Source organism: Scatophagus argus, chromosome 20 (genome assembly GCF_020382885.2).
Source record: "Scatophagus argus isolate fScaArg1 chromosome 20, fScaArg1.pri, whole genome shotgun sequence".
Classification (NCBI taxonomy): Eukaryota; Metazoa; Chordata; class Actinopteri; family Scatophagidae; genus Scatophagus; species Scatophagus argus.
The window spans coordinates 16969723-16982052 of NC_058512.1; the positions used below are offsets into that span (position 1 = coordinate 16969723).

The 12330-nt window shown below is 40.4% G+C and overlaps 1 protein-coding gene across 2 annotated transcripts in view; it reads left to right on the forward strand.

The window, feature by feature from the left end:
- Positions 1-12330, forward strand: part of vldlr (very low density lipoprotein receptor) — a 47469-nt gene that overhangs the window by 12186 nt on the left and 22953 nt on the right. For both annotated transcript variants that reach the window (XM_046375070.1, XM_046375071.1), the window contains exons 3-6: positions 1131-1253; positions 7744-7866; positions 9805-10013; positions 11872-12034. In XM_046375070.1, the coding sequence (XP_046231026.1) occupies positions 1131-1253; positions 7744-7866; positions 9805-10013; positions 11872-12034 (618 nt within the window). The remainder of the gene's footprint in view (positions 1-1130; positions 1254-7743; positions 7867-9804; positions 10014-11871; positions 12035-12330) is intronic.

The following is a 12330-nucleotide window of genomic DNA, read 5'->3' on the forward strand; positions in this document are numbered from 1 at the left end:
GCTGTGTCTTTTTGTTGCTCTAAAACGCCAACAGAGCGTGGAAGTTGCTGTATAAGATGTTGTTGATCGCTAGTTGGTACCTTAGTAGTCAGCTGTGAGTAGAGCAGCAGCTGGTGAAGCTCTGAATGGTAGCCTCTGGAGTTCATAGCCATGAAGCAGCTTGTTCTGTCAGTCTGTAAAGGTAACTTTAATGATTTATGCAGTTTGATCATCAAAAGAAGAGAGAGTACAGATGTATCAACAGTGATTAGAGCACAGGCTGAGTTTGACAGTCCCCCACATGTGAAGTCTCAGGGCTCAGGCTCACCAGCTAACAGAACAGGAAAGCAAAGAAAACTGATTTGTGTGGGCATTTTTCTAGACCTTGACTTTGCTATATTCTTTGTAAATTAACAGATAAAAGTGTAAAGGCTTAAAATACTTTGAAATAAGTTAATCTGAGAAAGAAACTGACTCTTATGCTAACTATTTCCAGCGCTCGTTGACTGATGAAATGGCTTGACTTATGAGATGTAGCAAAGCTGTTTTCATTACATTTCTTTACCATGGTCATAGTCATAGTAAAGCTGAATATCACTGAGTAATGTTAAGTATACCCTCAATGTAATTGCTAATGAAATCCTTGAAATGATGTTTTTCAAACCTGGAAGGAGTTTAACTGCCAGCAACTGCTTTATTTTGTCTGAAGTTTCATGTAGAAGCAAAAATCTATTTAAACACATGGTATGTAATTTCTATTTCTAGGTTTTTCTCAATAAAAAAAACTAAACAAAAGAAGGTAGCATGGGATCAAAGTGGGAGTTTTCTTCACTGTTAAGCAACCACCACTGCTGATGAAGATCTGTCTAATGTGACTCATGCAGAAAATCTCCAGAGGATAGTTTTGAGTGCATTGTCCCTGCAAATGAATTTGGGCTTTGTTTAATCACAAAATGACATTGTAAAATTGTGACCTTTTCACCTGATATGGAAAGAGGCCGAGGTTGTGTGTACTGCAATTCATATTCATCTTTTCCCCTTTCTGTTATGCATGTTTCTGTTTCTGTCAAGTGAGAGATTTCATTAGAACATGAAGCCCGTCTCTCTTTCCTCATATCTATCTTATTTATCCCTCTTCTTTCCCACTCCAGTCAGAAAGACTTGTGCGGAGGCAGACTTTGTGTGCCACAATGGCCAGTGTGTCCCGAAGCGATGGCACTGTGATGGGGAGCCGGACTGCGAGGACGGGTCTGACGAGAGCGTAGATATTTGCCGTGAGTAGATGGTTTCCTCTTTTAAATGTTTTTTTTTTTTTTTTTTTTTTTTTTTTATTTCACAGCAGACTTCATTAATTCCTAGTTGCCTAGATATTGTTGAAGAACCATACTGATGTTTGTTCTGACCCAGTTATCACAACGTTTGCATTACTGCATTTCTTCATAGTACTAATATCGGACAAATGTGTCCTCGCTAGCATATATTAAAGGATCAGGCATGCATTATTAAGGAAAAAGATACGTCAGGCCATAGATATGCACACAGAATTTGTTAGTTTGATGTTGGTTTGTGTTTTCATGGGATTTGAGGTGTAAAAAAAAAAAAAAATCAATAAAATATACGATGTCTGTTTTTTTTTTTTAATCTTAAACATAAGAGCCTTTACCTTCGAAAAGTGCCTTAAGATTATAAGAAACTTCTTCTGTCACTGGAAGGTCAGACAAAGCATAGTGCTGACAGTTGCAGAGGAAAAGTGCAGTGTAGGTAAGTGTTGTCACTGTGTTTTGTTTTATATTCTGCTGCAAAAACTAATCAGAATTTCTATGTAACAACATGATGGGTTTTACGGTTCCTAAGCAAACATTCTCTGGTCATCGACTGTTTCTGTAGCCTTGCCTGGGTCACAATATGTTCATAGTCCTGTCACTGTCTGTCTAGCAAGCTAAGTTTAGCAAACTTGGCACTTGGTTTCTCCGTACATTCCTGTTCCTCGCGACATTGCGATGTGGTTTTAACATTAATGTTCTGGGAACTCTGGAATATTGCGTGTGTTGCTTCTAGGCTACACTGCACACAGCTCTTTAGCTGATTGGTTGCACTTTGAAAAGACAGCAGCAGCAGATGTCAAGGTTGAAATAATTTGAACTTTGAGTGTAGCTCTCAGTGGCAATTTTAAGCCGTCACAGAGTCGGATGCCAGCACTTGCCCAAAAGCAAAATGATGAACAGTGCAGAGTGGTTTTGCAAATGATCATATGTGGGCACCTTAAGGCATCAAACATAGTCCAAGTAATTAACTTCAACATTGACACTGTGTGGGGGTGTGTGTTTGTGTGTATGACTGTGAAGGCTTTTTGTAGACAGCACACAGTCAGGGCGCAGGTGGCTAAAAGCCACAGAACCCCAGAGTTTTTAGTGTTCGGTAAATGTTGCCTGCTGAATAATGATTGTCTTATTCTATCTGCCACCCAAGAGAACAGCTGTACACAGGTCAGCTACTCCCTCCATTATTTACAAACTTACCATATTAATTGTATAAACTTAGTTTGAACAAATGGGTTCATTCGGAGGTTTACAGAGCAGCAAAGCACATGAATGCAGATTAACAACAACGCAGACGATAAAGAGCATTAAAGTATGACTGCATGGCTTGCACACGCCTCCCACAGGAGGTCAGATGGTGAGAGCAGCTGGAATTACGGCAGGCTCTCTGACAGGTTCAGGCTAAAGCAATAAACAGAAGACAAACTGACGTATAAAACGGTTTATTCAACATGTGCAGGCTCCAGTTAGAAGCTATTGGACTACTGCTCTAATAGGATGACAACGATGCAACAGACACAGCAAGTCTTTATAGTGGTAGATAGTACCAAAGTATGTACAGAAGACTATAAACCGGGCAATTCTGTATCATTATAGTTTTATTTTTGACCTGATAGTACTTAAAGTTTTGATGGCTCCACTTTAATTGAGCACTTTTGTATTGCAGGTTTCTGAATACTTCATCCACTGGTGAAATAATGCATTGTACAAACTATCCTTAAAGCCCCCAAAACATTTTAGACATACAGCTGATTACTCTTGGATTTAGCTTAGCAACCAGCTGCAGAGTTTTATAAGCATCTTTTTACCATCAGAGTGCATAGACAAGACTTCCTGAAGTGTCTAACAGCATTTCATTGTTGCAGAAATGCAGCAAGGCATTTAAGAACAGTGAGAGGGTTCCCCAGTGAGCAGCCCTGTCAAATAAATAAGCTGTTTTAAATGGATCCAAGGAGAGCTTCTGAGCTTTTTAGTGGTATAACTGTGATGTGAGCTTTTGCCGAGGTTGTAGACAAGTGATGATGGAAAGTGTTTATATTGAACTGTGCTTTTAATGAGAATCTCTTGTCTGCACTGCTTTCGCTGTGCCGGTGGAAAGACAAATGGACTTTGGCGTCTCCTTAGGTACAAGATAAACATCAAAGGAAAGATGAAGGTTCTTCATCAAACACTTGTTGGTTTGATATTCACTGTGCTTCCTAAATGCTTAAAGCATTTGTGTTCAACAAAAAAAACCTATAAAGAGAAATACTGAACCTCAAGTCTATTCTGGAGTGAAACTATGACTGCCGTGAAAGATCATTTTCATTGTTGATTATTCTGCTGTTTAGTCTATAAAATATGCTGATCACAATTTCATAGAGCCCAGAGTGACATCTTCAGGTTGCTTCATTTGTCTAAGACTCTTCATTTAATATCATGAATCACAAAGAAAAGCGACAAATCCTGACATCGAAACGCAAAGGGTTTTTTTTTTTTTTTTTTTTGTCCTAAATGAATTTCTAAGGTTAGGAAGAATTTGTGACTCAGTAAATTACATTGATTTGACATTACATCATCATGTGCGCTGTGATGCCAATGCAGAACAAGTTAACTGAGTATATACAGTATCTCTAGACGGAAGTATCGATGGGTCAGCAAAAAAGTCTCTACTGCACAAAACAGGGAAAACTCAGAAGAATAGAAGTTGCTGTAGACCACAATATTTCAGAGCAAACTGATAAAGAAATAGAGAGGAGGGTTGCACAAAATATCTTTATTGAGCAAAATGTGTCACTTTTAGCTCGTGATTTGAAGTGTTTGGATACACTTTTTATTTATTGTCACAAATAGTAAAACAGTGTTTTATGAAGCCCTTATTAAAGAGAAGTGCTTCTGACCAAACATAAAGACAGGGAATATTTGCTAATACTGACAGTCTTAGTTTTATTTATTTACATATTTTTTCTAGTCTAACAGGAGTTTGGAGGCATGAAATCAACAGACGGACTTTTCAGTCAACAAATTCAACAATAATACCAGCATGTTTCGAACCAGACACAAAATATAAAGTTGACCCTGCAAGTGAGCAAGGTTTCATCTGTGTTTGAGAAGTGATATTTGCCAGGGCAGCAGAGAGTTGCAGAAAAGTGTGTGACAGGGTTACACTTCAGCTCTGGATTTTCACAGAGCAGTCCTCTGGTTTTTGCTGCAGTGTGTCAACACGGCAGGTCGAGTGCACAAACCTGAAAACAATACAGAAATAAATTCTTTACCCCTGGCAGAAAACAAAACGGCACTACATCTTGGTCGGGGCAAATCTCTCCTGCACACTTGGATGGGGATCTGTGGTGTAGTGCTGCCAAAATGAAAGCGGTACAGTTTTGGGAACTGTTAAAGCACCAGAGTTATCCAAAGAGCCTAGCTGTGTGGTGTTGCCAGGACCTTCGTAAGATTCTGCAGCGTTGATGAAAAAGTATTTCTATTTTATTTAAAAAAACAAAAAAAAAACTTGAATCTTTATAACAAAACTCAAACAGCACCATATCTTTTCACTTGCAAATAAACCAAAACCATAAATTACTGGGCTGTGCTGTCAGCTGCACCAAAAATAAACCAAAACTTTGGAAGAATACAGACAGCAAAATCCAGTCGGTCCTCCCTGAAGTCATAAATCCACTTGTTCCGTCTGATCAAGTGTACTTGTTTATATAGGGCAGGAACAATGGATGGACTAAAATGCACATGTGAAGGCACATTATAGCAGCACTTGAGCACGTCAACCACATACTTAAATGTGTTGTTCTATAAAACAACAACTTTACGTCCTCTACGTCACATACTCCCATAGTTCAAGACTGCCTGAACATTGCAAGGACTCTCCTTCCAGTCTGTTTTCTGGTTCCACTAACCAGCACATTTGCATGATGCTGTTGTACATGATGTGTGTTTCCACAGACAAACCTGATTTCACTCGGGCTGGTCTTAATGTCTTTGCCATTTGGATGGCAGCGACATTACATGAACTTGCCTAACCGGGTGAAGCTGACTAGCATGCCAGTAACTGGTGCACTGCCATGGTAAAACTCCACAGTTTCTACTTTGCAAGTATCAAGACAATAAGACTATTTGAACAGCAGTTGTTTTTGGCAACTGTTATGATTTTGATAACTGATTAACCTTTTGTTCTGTCCTTACAAAGCTTTCTTACAACTCACAGTTTACTTGTGCTACATTTTTACACTTTTATCTGGTTAAATTTATCCTTTATGTCCTTTATCCTTTGTGCCTTTTCAGCTAAGAAATTGAATGACCAAAAGTCTTGCTGTGACATTTCAATCTTTTCATCTTTAGGCTGCCTGACGTCAGCATGTTCTTCTGTAGATTATATGATGCACCCCGTCTGTGCGTGTTTCCACTTGTACTTGAAAAAGTGTGTCGGTCAGCTGAAGGTCTTGAACAGCATTCCAGTTTGTAGTCCATATTGTGTTTGTGTGTGTGTGTATTAGTGTGTTTAAGGTTGTGTTAAGTTCCATTCATAGCTACAGTGGTGTACGTGCAGGTCAACCCGTCTATAGCTGTTATATCACTGTTCTGTTTGACCAGCTGTTGCACATGACTTGGCAACAGGGAATGGGTTCTAAAAGGTGTGAGCGTGTGTCCATGTATGCGTGTCAGTTTCAGTTTCAGCATTCAATTAAGGAAGTGAGCTGCAGTTTCTGTTTAGTCATTTATTAAAAAGACAACCAGGATGTCAGATTCCATTAACACTCAAGTTACAACCTTGGCTTTAATTGGCCATCTGTGTTTGGTTTACTCAGGTTCCCGCTCTTCCTGTTGGGTAAAGACTTTGTCTTCAGTGTTAGCTTTCATGGAACTAAGAAAACCAGCTGTACTTTCAAAAAGACCACAGTGTATAATTAACCAAATAGATGGTGGAAAGTTTCATCAGGTATAAAGTGTCCTAACAAATGCACTGAATGCATCTCTGTCCTTGTAAAACATTTTAAAATTTTTTGTTCCATCAAGATTATTGGAGTCAATCACCAATGACACCAATGCTGTACCAGCTGATACAATCAAAGTGTTGTTTCTTAGTTTAATATCATTTATAGCATATACCATTGAAATGTTGAAGTCAGTAAGCATGTATGTGTGTGTGTGTGTGTGGTTTGTAAGTTTAAAACAAGTTGTCTGTAAACTGTTAAAAACAGATTATCGCACAGAATTTAGTAAGAATTAGTTAAGAATTCTGCATCTGAGTCTTAGATGTCTCAGTCATTGTCCTGCAGTCTTTGTGTCCTGAAGTCACTGCTCCATCACTCGGTCCCTGTTTCTGTCTGGTTGCTTTCATCTGACAGGTTTGGTCAGATGTACACTGATATAAAGTGTCTGTAACTGTAAGTACTTCTACCACCAAACTGTGTGGTGCTGTTGTGTGTCACAGTAAACCGCAGTTCACTGTTTAACACTTCATGTTTCTCTGTACAGACACTCTGTCCTGCTGTGTGTTTAGCTCTGCTGCAAGCTATTAGCTCTGTTAGCTGCCTTAGCCACCCACACTTGACCAGTCCCACACAACAGAAACTTCATATTTTCAATAGGCCTCACGTTGTGAAACCAACCAGCATAACTGTAGCAACAACATATTTTTTTTCCATGTTTTTTTTTTTCTTTTTTTTTTTTAAGGGGTGCACCAATGAAATTATCAATAGCAGGCAATAACAGTCTGTCTTTATTTCTTGAACTAAGGGGTTGGATGTGTTGACTCTGATATGATGACCAGTCAATTAATCACTGAACTGTCAAAGTACTAAACTGTATCCAAACTTCATCTACTGCTTCACTGGGCAGCTCCTATCACACGGTCTGTTTTTATGTGAACAACTGCACTGTTATCGGCCTCCACAATGGAAGATCGCAGGGATAAGAAGCAAACCAGGTCCTGAAGCTGAGATTTATTGGAAACACTGTGGGGTGAATACATATGCTGAATGGTGAAGCGGTTCCAAATAATTCAAGAGGATCTTGAGTCACATTTCATATTTAAAAACTGATTATGTTCCTCACCGGGACAGCCTGTCAGATATAAATGCTAAAATAAATTTTTACAAAGAGAAAAATAATGCTGTTAAAATCAAACTCATGAGCAGGAAACATATTTAATAATGATATGCAGCGTCTTTGCGGTAACATCCATATTCGAAGCATTGTAGTCCAAGATAAGCTCACTGGATTTGATGATGCTGAGCTTAAGGTGATTGTCATTGCACCATGTGATGAAACACCCCATCAGTCTTCTGTGCTCCTGTGTGGAACATGGTCTCTAAATTAAGACAGCATCTTTGGCATTGGAATAAAGAGCTGTGCTTGATACTTCTTCTCAAATTTCATTCTGTGTGGATGTAAATTGCCATGTGATCAGTTGGTGGAATTTTACTTTGACGGTGTGTTTTTGTCCATGCAGACACAAGGACGTGTCGTGTGAACGAGTTCAGCTGCGGCGCAGGCTCCACTCAGTGTATCCCAGTCTTCTGGAAGTGTGATGGAGAGAAGGACTGTGACAACGGAGAGGACGAAGTCAACTGTGGTAGGTGGACATCACACAGTAATATGGGAGGCATGTTTGCACAGGTATCTGCCTCAGCATTTAGACTGATCATTTTCAGTTACAGTGCATAATATGGTAGAATTAAGTTGTAAATCTTGTATTAGAACTTGATTTGAACTGCATGCAGCATGTCAGGCTTAACTGTGCGTGTGTTGGATCTGTACACTGTAGGTGTTTTTCAGACGAGGGGGGCCAGGCTGAGCTGAGGTGTTGACCTAATTCCCTTTTATGATTGGTTGCAATAAAGTCACATATTGAGCTAATTACCATGCAGTGGTTGTTAAGTGATAAAATAAGAAAATGCTCTTTGAAAGGTCTGAATTAGCCATGTTTAGGATAAGGGTTGTCACACTCTATATCCATCCAGCTTTGCATCCCCCCAGTATCAGTGATAACCCTAAGCAGCAAGTGTTTAGTATTTTTGTTTTAAAAATGAATGATAAAAATTATTAATGTGTCAAAGCTGCTGTGAATAACATCCAGAGGAGTTAATGCCTGCCTCCCTCTGTCCACATCCTGCTGTGGCTTTTGCGTTTGCCAGTAATTGATGAGCACTTGTAAGCAAAGACGTATAATGTGACCACAAGATATTCTCTGACCTGGAGTTTTCAAGGATCGCCTGAACGCACCTTTAAACAACTGAGCCACCTATTAGCATTAAGGATCATGGAAACCTGAGAGCAGCATAAATTCTGTCCTGCAAATGTGAGCACAACAAGGCCACATTTGCTGCAATATGGGGAAGGACTCTTTGTCCCTAGAACACAGACTTCACAGGACATTGCCTCTGAATGTGAGTGCAGAAACAGTCATTGCAGCAACATAGCTTCTCTATAACACCTTATTCATGGAAACAGTTTCAGATGAGTTCATTCTGCCCAACTTAAACCTCTGTATAGCTGCAGCTGTGTATATGTCCCTCTGCCTGATTTGTATAGCAAAGGGGCAAACAACTTTCGGCAAGATACACCAGAGCGTCATAGCTTGAAAAACTGCAATGCAATGCATTTTTTCTGATATGATCGAAGTACTACTTAAGTGGATGAGCCGATGTACTTATCAAGCAGTGCAGCTGTTTCATGGATGTGCGTATCAATTACTTCTTATCCTCCAGCTGTTTATCCTAAGTACTGTGCAGCACAAATGGCTTTTGCAGAATGGACGAAGTAGCAACATTTGTTAGTTGTCTCATTTGCTTACAGTTGTTCTTGTACTCTGTGCAGCAGTGTGTTTTACTGCCGCTAAGTGATGCACATTTATAGGCAGTTACTTTAAAGCCCAGTTTTCCCTTAATTTGAACTGTGACAGGTTCCTGCAAATCAAAAATCTAAGGTCCAACCTCAGACTTTTTCCTCATCTCAGTCACATATGATTTCTACTTCCCCCTGTGAAGATTAGTGTTTAAATAAGGAAATATCAGTCCCTCATGCAGCGCAGCAACAGAGCAGTGTTCTGCTGCCAAAGGTATGTTGACAACTGAAAACCACATTTCCACTGCCTCACCATCTCACTAAAGTGTACTTTATGTTCCTCAGCCAAAGCTTGGAATTGTGCATGGTAATCTCAGACTTGAGTGTTGCTGCTGGGACATGCAAACACAAGACATGAAGCTTCTGACAAAGGCTTCTTGCTTGCTTCCCAGGCCCTTTGGAACTCTGTAGTTAATGTTGCAACTGAGACACCTGAATTTCCCAGCTTCGGCACTCCGCAGTAGGGTTGAGTAGGTTTCCGGTTTTGCCTGTTTGGTCCACTATATAAGATGAACCTGGTTTAAATTCATGCAAACTGACTGGGCTGACATTTGTTAGGTGGAGGTGTAGAGAGCTAGCAGCAGCGGGCTAGTTAGCAGGATAGCCAATTAGCTCAGCGTCACAACATGGTCCCTCATTTTCATCCTCTCCTCCCCACTGCCTCCAGGCAACATCACCTGCGCTCCAAACGAGTTCACGTGCGCCAGTGGCCGCTGTATCTCCCGGAACTTTGTGTGTAATGGTGAGGACGACTGTGGCGACGGCTCTGACGAGGTGGAGTGTGCACCGTCGTCCTGCGGTCCCAGTGAGTTCCAGTGTGGAAACTCATCGTGCATCCCGGCCAGCTGGATGTGTGACGACGATGTTGACTGCCAGGTAAGAGAGCCAGAGAAATACCACACACATGCTAATATGTCACAGAATTAAGTGAGCTAATACACATGCACTTACAATTAGATAATCAGATGTTATTTTTGAACAAAACTGTTTAAAAGACTAGAGATTACATTCTTACACCATCAGAGGACAGTTACAGAGGCAGCAGTTCAGTAAGCTGTTTTGGCCCAGTATCTTGACCTGGATACTAGTTCTGTTGAATCATGGGATTGGATGATTGGCAGTGATTACACACAGGCAAGAAGATGGAGTCAGTGTTACTAATGAGCATACGTAATGGTCATTGTTGTTACTCAGTAAGGCAGCCTTTTATTCTTTCTAATTGACTGGTCCATGATTAGCTGCTGATGTTTGTGTCCATGTGCCCTGGTATGATATATTGGTATGATATTTTTGTGGCTGTATGCTTATATATCTGCAATTAAGTTTAGATCAGATGAACTGTATGATAATAGTTTTATTGAATGTTTAAAAGCAGGTAATTTCTTTGGGCAGGTTTTTCTTAAGCTCATGGTCTTAAGTCTGGACTCTGCAGGAGGACACATTTGTCACAGATGTTTTTGCTGAAGGTTCAATTTAAGGTTAAGCCTTAAGTTGTGGTCACAACCTACACATTACACATGTTACTTTCACTGAAAGGATACAACGATTGGGGAAAAACTGAGGTCGGGCTTTTTTGTTCTCTACTCGTTCGAGAAAGATGTTGGTTTTGGAGGATTTTTCGCCAATCGGCAGCTCATACAAACCAGTGTTCGTGGTTTGTGGTTAGATTTGACATCGTTATAATGAGCTGCACAGTATGGTCTGCGCAGACACACTTAAATACATATGTATACAAACACACTCCTTCTGCAAGTTCACTTTCAAAACGCCCTGTGGATATTGACCTGCCACTTAGACTTAAACACACACACTGACTCTGACTCTTGCACTCCATGTTTGTCACACACGACAGAACAAGTTCCACCAAGTCGGCCACTGGCTTCCAGTTAACTGGCTCTGTGGTTATCACTGTAACAACCTTGCGGTAAAACTGATGCAAGCACTGGCACAAATATTTAAAATGCTGTGCTCAGTGGGAAGGTCATTGTTATTCCCACTCACAACCAGCCAGACCTGCTTCACTGTTAACAGTTATGGAGTTTCAGACACAGTGATTCTCACAGTCCATTAATCTGCTCCCACATGAGTCAGTGACTTTCTGAGATGATGAAAGTGTGAGAAATGCTTCCTACTGCTCCTCTTGATTCAACTCTGTCTGATTGCCCAGTTAAAATTCCAATTAAAGTGGTAATCATGTGTGAGATCGGAGTTCTAAAACCTCTCTGCTGTGTCATTTCTGCCCTCCACATCCCCCAGATTACCTGTCAGTCAAAGAACAAGGGTGGGTCTCTGGATACTCCTCAGCCGTGGACGATGTCCCTGTGAAGCAAGGAAATTTTTTGGAATGTCTGAGATTGTTCTCAGTTTCTCAGTTTTCATATTTTTGTTTTGACTATTGGTCATAAGATTTAACTCGCCCCACTCCCCTTGTTGACATTTAGGAAACAGACTCTTTTCTCAGCACAAGGAGATTAAGGCCGCCACAGCTTTCTAAAAATATGCAGAAATTCTCTGAAGTGCTTCAATTCAGCAAAAACTTAAGACATTGAGTAATCAGCCTGGAAATTTCATCAAAATTATCCTGGTCATTTGAGTATTCTTTCAAAGTCTTGAGCCTCTCTGGCAGGAAATGGAAGAACTTTCTTAAGATAACAATGATGGTGTCAAAAGCATGAAATCCTGATTGTAGTTTCTCAGGCAGTCCGTGATCGACTCTGCTTTCTGTTCCCCACAGGACCAGTCAGATGAGTCTCCGTCTCGTTGCGGTCGCCACCCAACGCCACCGGCAAAGTGTTCGTCCAGTGAGATGCAGTGCCGCTCTGGAGAGTGTATTCACAAGAAGTGGAGGTGTGATGGAGACCCTGACTGCAAGGATGGCAGCGATGAAGCCAACTGTCGTACGTACAGACCAGCTGTCATTAACACACACTTTAAGATCAAAACAATATATTTCCGTGACCAAAACTGTCCTTATTGTTGTGTTAGTATGTGTTGTTATTTATTATCCCTAAACAAAATAATATGAGTTTTGGGGGGTTCAGGATGTGACGTTGCCTTGAAATCAGTGGTATGTAGAATTGGCATGAATTGCAAAAAGCAGATTTTTCAGATTTCTGTGTCATTCTCAAGAAAGTTTCCAGTATTGTGTTCTTTACACAACTTAAATAAAAAATGGAAAAATAGAGATTTTGTA